At 32.9% G+C, this 16,076-nt stretch overlaps 1 protein-coding gene across 1 annotated transcript; it reads right to left on the bottom strand.

Moving 5' to 3' along the window:
- Window positions 1-3,098: 3,098 nt before the first annotated feature.
- Window positions 3,099-14,436, bottom strand: Gbeta13F (guanine nucleotide-binding protein subunit beta-1). Its single transcript, XM_088184636.1, has 9 exons — window positions 14,293-14,436; window positions 6,470-6,739; window positions 6,247-6,392; window positions 6,003-6,173; window positions 5,803-5,925; window positions 4,931-5,132; window positions 4,782-4,859; window positions 4,569-4,707; window positions 3,099-4,498 (listed from the first exon to the last, which is right to left on the bottom strand). Exons 2-9 carry the CDS (start codon window positions 6,524-6,526, stop codon window positions 4,392-4,394), a joined length of 1,023 nt encoding a protein of 340 aa, XP_088040762.1. The 5' UTR covers window positions 6,527-6,739; window positions 14,293-14,436; the 3' UTR covers window positions 3,099-4,391.
- Window positions 14,437-16,076: the final 1,640 nt, after the last annotated feature.

Below are 16,076 nucleotides of genomic sequence, written 5' to 3'. Positions count from 1 at the left end.
AATACATACCTAATACAAGTGGTTCATTCACGATCTTCTTCGATATATTTGTGATTTATGCAACAAAATCTTGTTACATGGTAAATGATTAAAAGGTTACGCATCAAAATGACCGATATTATATTATGAAAATGTATATTATGATTACTGACATACATGACATTGACTGTTCATATTATGTTTATTATATAGACACAAATGAAATATGCTCGAAATGAAAAACACATAGTAATTAGATATATAATAGGTGCGGTGGAATAACAACGCATCGTTACAATTATAAATATTATTTATTTAATGTTACACGAGCTTTTTTTCATATTTTATTATAATGTTGCTAGTAGACAATGAATCCCTTATTAAAATTCCAATTACGTTACAATATCACACTCATTCCACCTACTATGTAAAAATGCGACAATGAAAATTTTTTCATCCAGCTAAATTGTGATCAATAATAATAATAATAATAATAATAAATAGCACAGAGTACAAATTTTGAATTTGCAAACTGTTTTTATATAATTCATACAATCAATAATCCAACATAGAATTATTACGCAGTTTTCTTTGTTGTATTAACCATTTTTTTATTTCATTCAAATTTTATATACTTAGACCTTAACGTTAATTCATAATGTAGTTTTTTTAATATTTTTAATAATAATTAGTATATTTACACAATGCCATTATACATTGCTATTATTATCAGATAAACTGTAATGTTTTTACAAGTTACACATATGAAAATTCATCATGTCGTTCTCGTCGAGGATAGATCGGTAGTATAAAGCTAACGGACACGTGTTTTTTGCAAGTGAACATAAATATATATATAAAAAGGTTTAAAATCGTTCGCACGCCAGCACCATACATTTTTAGATACTCTCCAATATGTGCTGATACAATATCTAGATAAAATAAAATATTCAGACAACATGTAGTACAATATCTATCGTGAGACGTAGCGTCCCATCGCATACATACACAATATCAAGATATATATTCGTTATATATATATATGTATTAAGACGCCCGTTTATTATTACTTTCGACAATTCAAAGGCCGGTGCTAAAGCGAGAGCTTTGCGACAATGAAAACACGGGAGCACGTCATGACGCTGATAAAATGAAACGATAAAAAAGTGACTTTTCTGCTATATCATATCGTTTAACGTTATTTTTTTTTAATTACTTATATTCCAATTATTAATCGTACACATCCTAACATTTTGTAATAAACAGTATAAAACATGATATTAAATTTAATTCATATTTTTACTTTATAATGCAAACACACATACGCATACACTCACTAAACCATCGGAGCAGTTAAATATATTAATAATAATAATCGCGAGCGTTCGATATCGTCGCGATGAAATCAAACGCGATACAAAGAACACCCTCGATGTATTTTTTTAGAATTGAATTAAAACTTTCCTTCTCATCTTAAATACATATTATATATATATATAATAATAAAATAGATTGCGTTCCGAGATTAGAAGGTCTCGTCGTGGAAATTAAATCAATCAAAACCAACGATAAAAAAGAGTACAAATTTGGTCCGACTGTGAGGGGTATATATAAAAAATGTATACAAAAGATTCGTCAAAGAACACGCTTGGCCCGACGTGCGCATCGCACACTGGTTAATTTTTTTAAATATTTAATTTAATTTAAGTTATACACATCATATCTACCGTATATAAGTTAGCAGCGTAATATAAAATAAAAATGTGCCGAGAACGAAAAACATCAGATATGTAAAGAAGAGTAACACTACAGCGCCTTTGCCGTGTATATAAATACATATACGTATATATATTAAACTAACACGGTCAAGAGTGATGCTTTCGTTCAACATTTAAACTAGCTCAAAAGTGTATATATATATATATATATATATATATGTATATTCATTAAAAACATTGAATCTACCTGCATATATATATTTTACAATCACGCGCCGTCCTACATTGCAAATAAAATAGAATAAAAAAGGATACAACGACAAATAAATAAAACAAAACTTAAAATACAGTTATAGTTTTATTTTTGAAAATAACTGTTGCGTACATGATAATTTAAAAGAGACTGATACACGGAAGCGATTCGAGTGACTTTTTTTGGGAATCGTTTTTAAAAAACACTTTTTTTAATTAAAAATAAAACAATCCGTCTTAAATCATCACATACCATCCATTAACGCTACTATGCAACTTAAAATATACAAATTAAAATAAAATAATAAATTTCATATATATAATATACAGTGCTATTTCATAATAATAATAATAATAATAATACCTCACCTCTTGAAATATAGAGAATGAGACTAACTTAATAAAAAGTAAAAATTATAAACTATATTTTTATGCATGTTGTGTGCGCATATTTACGATGGCGAACAATGACTATTTTTTATATATAAATATACATGTACATACGATTGTGCGAAATGAAAATAAAAAAAGATATAGACACACACAGACATACATACATACGCACGCACACATACACAGAAAGCCCAAGTAAGTAAATGCACGGTGGATGCGACTCAACGCGACCCGTTGAATGTTTCATATAAAACGAATAAATTATTAAATAAATAGTGACGGACAAAGATACAGACACACGACGACAAATAATTGCAGTGTATATACACGTTATAATGTAGCGTCAATAAATTCAGAGGCGATCCGTAACGTGCTCAAGATGAAAAGTATATAGATATGAAGTTATCCCCACATAAACTTATATAAACCTAATTATATATATATAATTTACACAAAAAGACTAGTCAAAAAGAAAATAAATTACACTTTTGCTCTATTTAATTATATACCCACCGTTGTTACATTGTCGACGTTATAAATTTCAATAACGAAGCTAAGCCGCTCAAAATTGATCATTCACAAAAACGACAGTCGACGCATAATCATATCTAGTCAGATTCGGTAGTGAAGGCCGGTTTTGTGCAGTCAAATCATATCGAGTAGGTATTCAGACGAAAATATTTATCGATCTATCCGGCCAGTTTTATTGAATCCGACTTTAAATGCATTGAATTTTTAATTTAATAACATCACAAATCTATTGTAAATTTTAATAAGAATAAATAACAAAATTTAATACAACAAAACAAAAAAAAGCATACATTCATGGCCGCTAGAAAAAAGTACAAAGGCTCAAGTCAAACTCGACACATCTTCGATCCGTTTGGTCTCACAATTTTAAACATCGTAAAAAGTAAAATTATTTACCCTTAACGCTTTATATATTTAATATAATAATGAAAACTAATGACCTCTAACAATTTGGCATTATCTTCCGTTTTTTGTATCGATCGCGATTGAGTGTATGTTTTACATATACATATAATTAATACGTATCATACATATAAATAACCAAGCGAATATATATTTAACCACGTCTGAACTCCGCCTGAGAAACCTTAATTAATAATATTCATAAGAAAAGATCAAAGTTTTCGAACCAGACAAACGCGTTTCAGTCAGACGTGTCCGTCACCGGTTTTAATGTGTAACATATTTTCCTCGATACGCTTCAAAAAAAAAAAAAAGGAATGCAAGTTGCTCTCATGAAAGCGATAAGTAACAAATGTTCGAATAGAAATATGTATAAAATAAAAAAATACAACAGTTGTGACTGTATTAATTAATAATAATAACCTACGTCCAAGCAGACTCGCGTGACTTCACACGTTCACGCGTCCAGACACACACAAGGATAAGCGAATACCATACAAATTTGAAATTTTTACTCTCAACACGATACAATGATCAAAGCCGGTACTAAAGTCATGAAATCGTTCAATTCGGTGTTGTTTTTTTTATATATTAATGACGACGATGACACGGCGGATGAAACCGGAGAAACACAAAATCGGAAACGGCTTACACACACACACGCGCGCGCGCAGCTAAAGAAGATTTTTTCGGGCAGACGTTCCGCATTTACACTGTTACGATCCCGATTACGTTGCGGCGTAGCGACTTGCGAGGAATGCGAGACGAACCCCCATAGTCGTTTAAATATTAAACAGTGTTGACTTTTTTTAATCATCATGTAAATAGTTGTATCCTTCCTTGCACGTTTTTTACTTATAAAAACACTCGCCGCCTCGCGATGACGGACCCACTTTTTACTAAACGTTACATGATATGATAAAGTTAACTACCGCTTTCTCTGTGAATATAACATTATCGAGATCCGTGCATTTTTTTTTTGAAACACTTATGAACAATTCGGGATAGATAGATTTATATATATATATTATATAGACATACAGCGAGACATCGTAATCCGGGTGTGTGTGGGTCAAAATTTTGGGGGCAACGAGTGGCAACAGAAATTGTAAAGACTTAATTCCAAATACGAAGGAAGGAATCCCAGGATCCCGTCGCGACAGCCATACCGTTCTCCGTGACGCCGAGACATGACACTCGATTATCGTGGCCGGCCAGAATGCCTGTAAATAACAATGATATTATTACAAAAGATCATAATCAATTCGACGAGATTGAAACGACGATACGTACCGGCTCTTTCAGTTTTCATTGAATCCCATACATTGCAATTAAAGTCATCATAACCCGCAAGCAACAATCTGCCGCTTCGAGAGAACGCTACGGATGTAATTCCGCAAATGATGTTATCGTGAGAATACATAGCCAACTCCTACAATTTGACATTATACGATTAGTACAAATATATAAATCGCAATCGAGTACATAAAGACCGATATGATTTACCTGATCAGATCGAATGTCGAACACACGACATGTGGCATCATCGGAGCCCGTTGCAAATGCAAATCCAGATGGGAAGAACTGAAAATATACATTAAGTGTTTAACCGTCCCGTCGCTATAACAATGCAAATAAATGGGATAGAATATTACCGTAACAGCGTTGATGTCGCTCTCGTGTCCCGGGAACGTTTGACGACACATACCATCGCGGACGTCCCACAGTTTAGCGGAAGCGTCACATGCACCAGATACAAAAGTGCGCATGTCCGGAGCCAAAGACAGTGACATGACGTCGCCGGTGTGTCCGACGAAAGATCCGCATTGTTGTCCGGTTTCAATGTCCCACAAAGCGCTGAAAAGCATTATTACGATTATTGATAAGCGTATATAACACCATAATTTTGCCTATTTATTTAAATATTAAAGAAAAACAATAATCTTCATAAACAGAACTATCAATGACTTTTATTAAATGATATGCGTATTTAATCTAATAATTCCAATAGGGCAAAGAGAACCAAAAAAGCAGTGAGTCACTGAAACAAAGTAAGAGGTCCAATGCGAATTTGCAATGCAAATTATATTGCAAGCCAAAATGAGAAGCTCTGTACAAAGTACAATAGAATAAAATATGGCAATGGCTACATTTAAACATACAAAAATGGTTTAAAAAACTCTTAAAACTGATGAGAGTCCAACTTCGGTAAAAAAAATATATATAAGAAAAGCAGCTAGTGCTATTATACCATTTATACGTATAAATCCTAATCATTGTGAGTCACTCATATTGTGTCCGATTGGAATGTGTAACAATAAATGGATCGCTCAAATCACACAAGACAATGAGTCGTGTGGTACTGTTACACTTTTATGAGTTCAAATAATCAATCAATGCAACTTTAAACCAAGCTTATCTGAACATGACTAAAACAACATTAGTTCACTCGAGTACGATTTGAATTGATATGGCCTAAGTTCAATTGGCAATGCCATTTATTTGAGTTGAACCGTTTATTACTCACCAAGACATATCTCCAGAGCTAGTCAAGATCTGGTTATCGTCCAAAAACCGGCAACAAGATAGATAACCGGTATGGCCAGGTAACTCGCGGCTAACTCGCACGTTTCCTTCTCGGGTTTTCAAGCTGAAATTAAACACATAATGAGTAATTTGATTGTTTACACATTATATAACAAACAAACAAACAAACAAGAATGATACCTATAAATGGAGCAGATGTTATCGAGGCCGCCGCATGCCACGTAAGATCCGGATGGAGCGTAAGCGCAAGTCATCACCCAAGACGAACGCAGGGGAATCGCATGAACTTTGTTGGTAGTGTGGCTATCCCACACTATCAACTTACCGTCCTGACTGGCGGATACTAAATTCCTGCATAATTAAAACGCATTTAATAAATCACAATTAAAAAATATATATAGCACATCGATTGCTGATTACACACCTGGAGTCACTGCCCCAGTGCATGGCATAGATTTTAGCGAGATGGCCGCGCAGAGTGCGCCGCGTACGCATTTGTATACGTCCGATCGGTTCCAGGGTGACCGTGGCCTGGACCAAAGACGTATCGCATGCTGACTTACGAGCGTCCTGTAGTAGATAAAAACATAAATTAAACACTCGAATGCATTATATATATATAGAAATAGATATCGAAGTATACTAACCCGGATGGCATTTTTGAGGGTTTCGGCTTCTTGCCGAAGGCTATCTAGCTCGCTCATCTCGGCGTCGTTTCAATTGAACCGATAGCCTGAATCGAATGAGCGCCCCGCAAATTTATTTGATTTTGATTAACAATATCTAATTTTCACTTATTCCAAATGAACACTGATATTTAGGAAATAAATTGTCTCCGAAACACTAAAGTCACACTCTCTCTCACAGTATTGAACGTTCAAGCTTTCTTGCCTCTCGACACTAAACCCTATTAGTATCTGAAACAAACAAAAAAGTACAATATTAGTATGGTCATGTAAGAGTAATTTTCAATTGCAGATTACATTAACATACAATACACGTTTGTACGACGATTGTAAAAACACAAATATTCAGTTTTAACGTCATAACATAACAACTGACCCTCATCGTGTTCAACATAAACAATTTTATCAATTCTATAAATCACACGTGATTCATTGTAAACGTATTTCTAAGTAAAATTGTATGCAATCAGATAACAGGTATTCACACTACTGCTGTGATACAGGTCATAAAATGAACTAGCGCTAAAATGTTATGTCAACAGACAAATTAAAAACACTGCTAACAATATTTACAAGGCCTGGCGATGAAAGTGTGCAAGTCAATTACTTTCACGAAACTTTCACTGAAAGATACAAGTTGTGATTTTTTTCTTTCATTACTATAAAAATAGATTGAAAGACATAAGTGTAATTATTTTGTGATCATTGTAACATTTTTATTGCACGAGTGTTTCCAAAAGCAACGTTTTCTAAACATTAGCAACATTTTACGCTAACGTCAAAACAAAAGATTAAAATGTCACACTTCATCGTTTAAATCAGCATAATTTTACGTACAAACGTATTAAATATGTGTTAGCATAACGGTGGGAAAAAAAATTGACAACCTTAAAAAACAAGGACATTCTAGTTATCTCTATACATATTGTAAACAATATATTGGATTATTTCAAACCGTGCATAATGCATAATGTGAGTCAATATTATATCAATAAATTTCAGTTGGTAATGGAGAGGATAGCCAAGAAATTAAGTCAAAGGTGTCTATTTATCACTGCTTAAAAATTAGATCAAAATCGCTCTCGTATATATCTGAAAGAAATAGGATCTGCCACAATTTTAATGTCTCACAAACCAAATCAAAAATGCTCTTCATTTAATACTGGACATATAATAGTATATTCAGAACAATGCTAATGAATACATAAACAGTCAAGTCTGAAGAATTCAACAAGTCTACTATATTACAAAACCTCAGAACAATAGGCACAATCATTTAGAGGAAAATAGAGCTGCCGATTAAGCCAACAGAATTACAAGCAAGAAACTGATGACTGCTAATAGGCTGGCTGAGCTAGTAGAACCAATCTAGGTTATTAAAGCCATAGATGATTCCGGACACGGTGCATTTAAACAAAGGACAAATCGTCAATAATCATTCTGAATAAATACCAATATACGAACAATTAGATGAATATGGCATTAATACAATTTAATTAACATAAAATATGTTTCATGTGACAGCAGCGTTATCTTATATCTTTTCTTACTTTCTTTCAATCAAAAACTATTAATGAAAAATATATTTGTGGCGTAAAAACTCAACAGGTCACAGCCAGGCACAGGATTATGTTAAAACTGATACCATAGGATGGAACATTTCTTATAAATATATATATATACAAAAAAAATGCATTATAGACAGTTCACTATTTTGGTATATAATAAGAAATATATGTAGATAAAATTAAGCAGCTTGTGAAGCTAAAAATATTTGTATTAGTATTACTATTATACAAGTTACATTACACAATGCAACTGATATCAAAAACCAGCACAAAATCAATGGTTTATTGAGATCCCTAAGCTTTCGCTATAAAAAAGGTTGGCACTCACACCCTACAATTTGCATGATATTGAGATTTGTACGTATATAATAAATATATATTATTATTTACTTACTTTCATCTTCAAGATCACTTTGACAGAAACATATTGGTTGTATTTAAAGGCAAGAAAATCCGATTTTATATAACATGTAGTGACGTTTTAGAAACATTATCTATAAATCTTGGGATTTCGCTATGGTAAATTAGAAGTGGTGTAAGTAATAAACTTTAAAACATAACATGGATTAATCCAGTTTGATTAAATTTCTAGTAAAATCGATGAAAGCCAAAGCTAGTTACTTGATGCTGTGTCAGAAATTACTGTATAACTAATAAATTACCATAAGGGACATTCAGTTTTTCGGTACCGATTCCTGTTTCGGGACACCAAAATGTGCCGTTTTCAGTTTTCGCTCAAATGATTAATTAAGCCAGTCATGTTTTGAATAAAAATTAATATATCCAAAGGCAAACTGAGTGCGTTATTTTTTATCATCCAAAGACAAAGCTATAATATTATGATATATGACAGGTTAATGTTATACTTTATAGAGAGCCCAACAATTATACACGAGTTGTTTTAAAGATGCAGCAATCAATTTACACAAGGTACTAAAAAATACTCGAGGCCATAAATATCAGAATTTATAAAATTGTATGATAGATGTCTTTGATAAATTAGTCTCGCAGTGGGGCAGAAAAATTTTCGTAGATAAGTAACGATAGTACATGCCCTGCAATCGAAACAGCTGTTACAAATACCAATGAAGCACTTTGAAATGTTATCAACACGTATGAATTGGTGATTGCTAAGGAGTACCAATCAAACTATTTTTAAGCTCAGAAAACAATTCCTAGTTAATATTTAAGTATTGACTGTAACGATCCAGATGTTGAATAACTACCTGAGAAAATCCACTCCAAATAAAACTTCAGATTTCTCAAAGCACTAATGGTGTTAAAAACAATTTCAATATGTAAAATAAAAATATAATTAATAGTTATACCATTTTCCATGAAGTTTGAAGCGAAATCATGTTTAAATGAAATATCATACATCGTAGAAAGTGAAAAAATAGATATATTTTTACAGTAAGAGGTAAATAGTCGAGGCCACAATGGCAATCTTGTCATTAGCGTCTAATGATCCATTGTAAATGCTAATTTATCAGATTTCATCCAACATGCTGATATTTCTGTCTTGTTAACTAAATATATTGAACAAATACAGTAGTATGCAGTAAAGAAATATGTGTTACAACCTATTAGACGTTTCTTATAATATAATTCAACATTTTATTTTATTTAAGATAAAATGGTGAAAAAATATATTTAGTAACATATGCACACATTAGTGGTAATAATTTTTCTTTCCATATTCTAAATGGAATATTGATGTTTTTATTTTTGTAATATCCAGTTATATCTATTCCCAATCTATAGAAATAGAATTGGTGCTTCATCATCTTTTAAAAAAGGAAACATTCCTGAAATTGTTTTTATCGAGATAAATTCAGAGTATTTTCAAAAATATACAGTATCAGAACGTTGTCTCAGTTAAAAATCTCGCAAAAAAAATTGTTTAACATGAGGCACCCGCTTGAAAATTTCTATATACTCAATATAGCAAATTTATAATTGTTCAACTTGAAAGTATTGAAAGTAATAAAAAGTACTCGAATCATACGCACATTTAATTATCACATAATTTTTCATGAAAGCCGAACATTTTTAGTTATGTTACTGGTATTAGGCCATAAATGCATACCTAGAATGCAAACAATGGAAATTCTTTTTCGTGTTAACAGGGAATTATTTTGAAAAATATGTGCATTTAAATAAATACTTTGTTCCATAAAACGAATTGTTTGTGCATTTATGTAAGGTATCTCGTCAATTTTTTTCTACGGAAAAGGATTCATTGCAGTTATTTATAAGGTGTTCACTGTTCTGACCAATGCTCGCTCGCTACCGATTGCTCGCATCTAATCTGTCCAACATTAATGCACAATTTGTTTTATGGAACAATTATTTTATATATTGCTCATTTAAATTGACCTCAATTTTTTGTACTAATTTATTATAAAAAGCTAAATATTTCAAATGTCCATGACAGGGATATGTTTTCAATGTGGTGACCAAGTTTTGTACCGATTGGTAACGTGAGACGTATTTTATTACATAAGTCTCGGAACGATATATCAATTATATATTAAATTATTGTTAAAATTATATTTTTCGTGTTACAGTGGGGCACAATCAATCTATCGGTTTTGATATATTTTTTATGGCTTTAAATTCGCATGTGTGTGATTCACGTATGTTTTGAAGGCTTGACAAGGTTAAAATGTAATTTATTATCCAATGTAAAAAATAAATCCTTTTGGTCAAAAATGTTTGAAACGAGCTCATGAAATAGGACTCGTGACGAGTTTTATAACTTGACGACGCAATACAATATACAGTTGTGAATCGGTCGTGATTTGCCACCGAAATACTTGTCAACCCTTTCACCCCAGATGGCATTCATGTATGCTAATATGCAGTGGACAGTTATAAGTGTTATCAACTTCTGAGTCTTATATTATAAGAGGCTTGAAGTTTGTGACACCTATGGTTGCCCACTGCGCACTGGCGATTTTTGATAACCCTTAGAAGTCTAAAGGCAAGTCTTTTAATTACAACTGACTGTGCTAATAATTTTTTTTATAAAATCAATATTAGTGATGATGAAAAGTTATTTTTTTACAATTATTATATGGCTGGTAATGATCTTATTACATTTGCGTTATTATGAAAATAATATTTTTATGTTATTGAATATAATCAATAAACTATGGCAAATATTTCCGATAGTGAAAGTGAATGAATTTTAATCGTAAACATTTATTTATTGATAATGACGATAATTATTGATTATTTTAATGCTATTGGGTAAATGTAAATAGTAACAATGACATTGTGAGATAACTACTATTTTTTTTAAGCAATGAGTCAGACCAAAATTTTTAGAAGGTTTTCAGGAGCATATAGACTTCTTTCAATTTTTTTAAGGATAAATTAATTAACAATACATGTAGAAAAACAAAGAACTACTTAATTGCTTTTTTACTTATACAAAAATTATATTTAACTAGTATAATAATGAAGGCTTTCATGAGCAATAAAAAAATAAGCTAGAATTTTGTAACATATAGATGAACGAACACTAATATTATATTTGCATGGAAGGGTAAAAATAATGTCACAATGTGCACTAAGCGTGGCTTATTGAATAGGTATTATTCCTATTATGTAAATAAAAACAAGGAGATATTTTTAAAATGTGATTGAAAAACATATAATCATACGGAAGATTGCTTCGAAAAATATCATACGATGGACAAATTATACCAAACATCAAGTATGTAAATATGTGAGTAATTGATAGGTAAATACATAAATATATTTAGTGGTTTATATATTAAAGTAATAATAAAAACAAAAAAATTCGTGCAATTAAAAATATGTTGAGAATCATTGGCGTTGTGTGAATTACATTAGTGAACAATTAACTTAATACTATTTACAAGGATAGAGCGAAACATTCTTTGTCATTGCATTCTTGGGTGTTTTTTTTTTTTCAGGTAGTGGTCCCAACATCTGGAACGGGTGCAGGTTATATCCTAATTAAGTGATATATAAATAATAGGTAAGAAGCTTAATTCTCGTGATTAAATAAATTTGACTGCAGTGGATTAATTAAGAAGAAAATATTGGACTGCAGAAGGTTCAATTATATATTTTTATGTTACAGGAGTAATCAATCCATGGGTTTTGGTATTATATCTTTTTTTATAGCTTTAAAATCGCATATATGATTCTAGTATGTTATGAATAAAAACTTGACAAGGTTAAATATAATTTATAATCCAATGTAAAAAATAAATGCTTTTATATTTAGGAAACTAAGTCATCAAGGATGTCATTTCAGCTTTTTCAGCGTGAGTACAAAAGTTGGCTAGTCAGTGGTCGCTTTTTAATTTTATTTCATTAAATGACATGCATTTTTCTGGCTAGATTCAAGGGGTATCAGTTTAGAATCCATATCAAAGGTAATAAAACTGTGCCGTCGCTGTTGCAGTGGAAACGCTCTAATGTTCATATTAATACTTGAATGGAGCCTGTCTAAACCAAATTTTGACCAATAGGAGAGCGCAAAAAACAAATATATCTTCTCAGAAGTAAAAAATCTACGTCAAAAGCAATAAAATCATGCGTTCCCACTGCGCAATAATTGTTTTTGCGCCCTCCTATTGACCAAAATTAGGTTTGAATATACTTTGACCTACGCTTATATATCAGAAGTCCAAGGATAGCTATCATATTTTTAAAACATAGCATTATATCAAAGTGCAGAAAAACTACTTGTCTGTACTTCTTTAGCTTATTTTCTCCTCAGAGACGAGTTGGCTTAGTTTGCATTTTGGACTTCTAAAACTATAAACTAGGTTTGGTTTTGAAATGAAATGAACGCTTCGTAACTATTAAACTGAGCTTCATAGACATTTTAGAGCAATATATAATTTCACTAGAGTCTATCAGTTGAATTATAAGTTCACTAGTAGAAATATATATGAATGTAACATTTATACATCACATGTAAATAAATATAAAGTATGTAAATTTATATATTAATAGGAAATGGCAGATAAATTATATTTTCACTGGTAAAAATATATATCTACCGGTGAAAATGTATTTCGATATGATTTCTTTGAGGGACAACCTGAGAATTTCTGGTTTAGAATCAAGAATCTCATTTCAGCTTTTTCTAGTGGGGGCAAAAGTTGGCCAGTCAGTAATTATTTTTTTAAATATTTTATTTATAGACTTTTTATATTTAATGACACCCGTTGAATCGACAGGTTTATGCCCGTAAACCTGGTGTTAAATGACATGCATTTTTCTGTATAATTCAAGGAGGCAATTCCCTAAATGACGTCCCTGTAAGCCACAAGTTTTAACAAGCTAATGAAACAACATAATATAAGCGATCATGATCAGCCACTTAAACACTCATTAACCCTTTTACCCCAGATGGCATTTAGGTATGGTAATATGCATTATGTTTTATAGTTGGACAATTTCAAACGAATTAACCATACTATGCGCCACAGTAGTGTCATTTGTTAGTTGTTGAAAATTTTTGGCGCTAGCTTTTCTGGTTCGCTTAGAATACCCAGCTCAAGACAATTGGTCACTGTTGCATGATAATAATTGTTGAACAATAACGGTTTGTAGTAATTAGCTAAATTGGCATTGAAGAGAAAGCAAAAAGGTCGGACTGGACAAACTCGCGGATTTGGGACAAGACAGTGTATAAAAGGCACTACACAAGGGGTTTTTATAAATATGAATCTTCAGAACTGGAAACAATATTCAACGATGAGAAAAGTGTGACTACAATTTGTAATAATGTTAAATCGATCGCCAAGGGACCGAACGATTAATTATTAAATTTGACGACCGGCGAGCCCCCCCACCGTAGGCGTATCTAGCAGGTGCGTTCGAATCGTTCGAATCGTTCGAATCGTCCGGGGCCTAAAGCGACAGCCGTCGCTCGACGGGAAGCAGGAGTTCGAAAGACGGGGGCGCGGCGGCCGGTCGGCGGCGGAAGAGGGAAGAGCCGGCGGGTCGGTCGGTCGGTCGGTCGGTCGGTCGGTCGGTCGGTCGGTCGGTCGGTCGATCGATGCGCGGCCGGCGCGCAGGGACAGGCGGAAGGGACAACTCGGAAGGTAGACAAGGACGCGGCAGCGAGAAGGACCGAGGGCGGGTCCCCCGGGCGCGTCGGCCTTCGGAGGTCGCGGGCGAGGCCGCCGATCGATAGCGGCAGCTCGCGGGGCGGCGGCTCACCTGGGCGACTCCTCGGCGGCATGTCTCGGGCTGTCTCGGCGGGGGGCGGAGGCCGGAGCGGGCGCGGGGCGCGGGGCGCGGGCTCTGCTCACCGGGATCGGCTCGCCGCGGCCATTTGCACTCGAGTGCGCCCGCACGGACTGCGATTGGTCGGCGCCGCGAGTCGGCACACCCTGTTCGCAAACGCTCTGACGCGCGCCTGAGGACGAACGCTTCGTTAAATAATCCATAAACGGACGAGCGCCCGGCCACGCGCGCCGGCCCGCGATTTCAACATTTTCAGATGATAATAATTATTACACAATGTATGATACTTTCCTCTTTATTCTACAAAAATATTTTATACCTTCAAATTTTCAAATTTAAACTCTAAAATTTATTATTCTACAGCAAATCAGACAGCTGTCAATACTCACGCATGTTCAAAGTGTTAAATGTTAGTTTAAATTATTCAATTGTTCTACAGAAATAACAACTATGTACGAACTGAGTATCGAAAATTACGGTAAGATTAAAATAAACTTCATTGTCCTATTGAGCACCCGTTTTACACCCGTATAAAATTCAGATAATACAACAACTGAAACTCGGAGACCGTGGACATTATAAATAATTTACGCAGATTGGACGTTAGAGCAGTAGAAAGTTGATGCTGATTTTTTAAAGAAAATATTCTTCTCTGATGAGGCACATTTATACATTTCTGGATATGTTAAGTAAAATTGCCGCATAGAATCTTGCCTTCAGCGATTATCAACTTTTCACTAAGCTTAAGGAGTTTTTAGCTGGAAAACATTTTTCTGACGATGAAGAGATAAAAGTGGCTAAAGGAGGTGAAGCGTGAGTTCTTCGATATTGGTATACAACAGCTAATGCCACGCCTACAAAAATGCATCAATCTGAATGGCGATTATGTTAAAAAAATCACTATATAACTGTATTACAATTTCATGAAAATATATGCACTTTTCGATTTTTAGGAAATGTTGTAGCCTATTTTCTGAACGACTCTCGTATTATTAGCATTTATTCACTATACGTTAGCTCAAACATGTATATATTATACATAACCAAACCTTATCACACTTATTTTGATTAAAAATACAAAATGTCTAGTAAAATATCATCTTTACAGCGATTTATGCAATTTCTTTCAGGTCATCAGCATATAATTAATATTCTCAATTGCCGTATGAACATAATTAGAAAGAAAATAATGTGCAGATGAATCAAAATCCCTGCACTACTTTAAAACGAGAGAAATACTTTTACTTTTAACAAATTATTTAAAATTAAAATGTATATAAAGGTATAAGGATTTATGTGTCACATTAAATTCTAAAGTTTCGTGAAATTTCATATAGATAATTCAAAGAATTAAAGCTTCTATTGCTAATTTATTCTCTTTAGCCGTAAAAAATGATTTGTTATAAATCCACAATAACACTTGAAATTTTGTATTGTTTAGGAATTCTCGTAAGTACAGAATATTTCATTTAAAATCGCGTTAAATACGTCATGGTTTGTCCACAATTTCATGTTTTATTGTAATTTACTAGCTCTACCGAGCATTTTGAATTATTAAATAATATAAAATATGTTGTTATTAAATTTCTATATCGAGAATAAAATTAAATAAATAAACATTTAATTTATTATACAAGTAATTTACACCGAAACTATTTAAGCAAGTAAGATACCATTGGGTTAAAAAAGCGAAAAACATTACTATTCTACAAATTGAATTTAATTCAATAATAATCATCTCATCATGATTAACTTAA

This window comes from Plectrocnemia conspersa, unplaced genomic scaffold, assembly GCF_051122295.1.
Source record: "Plectrocnemia conspersa isolate PC_06_02 unplaced genomic scaffold, ASM5112229v1 ptg000004l, whole genome shotgun sequence".
Classification (NCBI taxonomy): domain Eukaryota; kingdom Metazoa; phylum Arthropoda; class Insecta; order Trichoptera; family Polycentropodidae; genus Plectrocnemia; species Plectrocnemia conspersa.
This window is presented reverse-complemented; position numbering and strand designations above follow the sequence as displayed.

Excerpts from the sequence above, each read along its gene's own strand:
- Gbeta13F (XM_088184636.1), bottom strand. The coding sequence starts at position 6,526 with ATGAGCGAGCTAGATAGCCTTCGGCAAGAAGCCGAAACCCTCAAAAAT. Across the intron at positions 4,860-4,930 it reads GCGACATCAACGCTGTTACG|TTCTTCCCATCTGGATTTGC; the intron begins GTAATATTCTAT and ends GTATATTTTCAG. Across the intron at positions 4,708-4,781 it reads TCGACATTCGATCTGATCAG|GAGTTGGCTATGTATTCTCA; the intron begins GTAAATCATATC and ends GTCAAATTGTAG.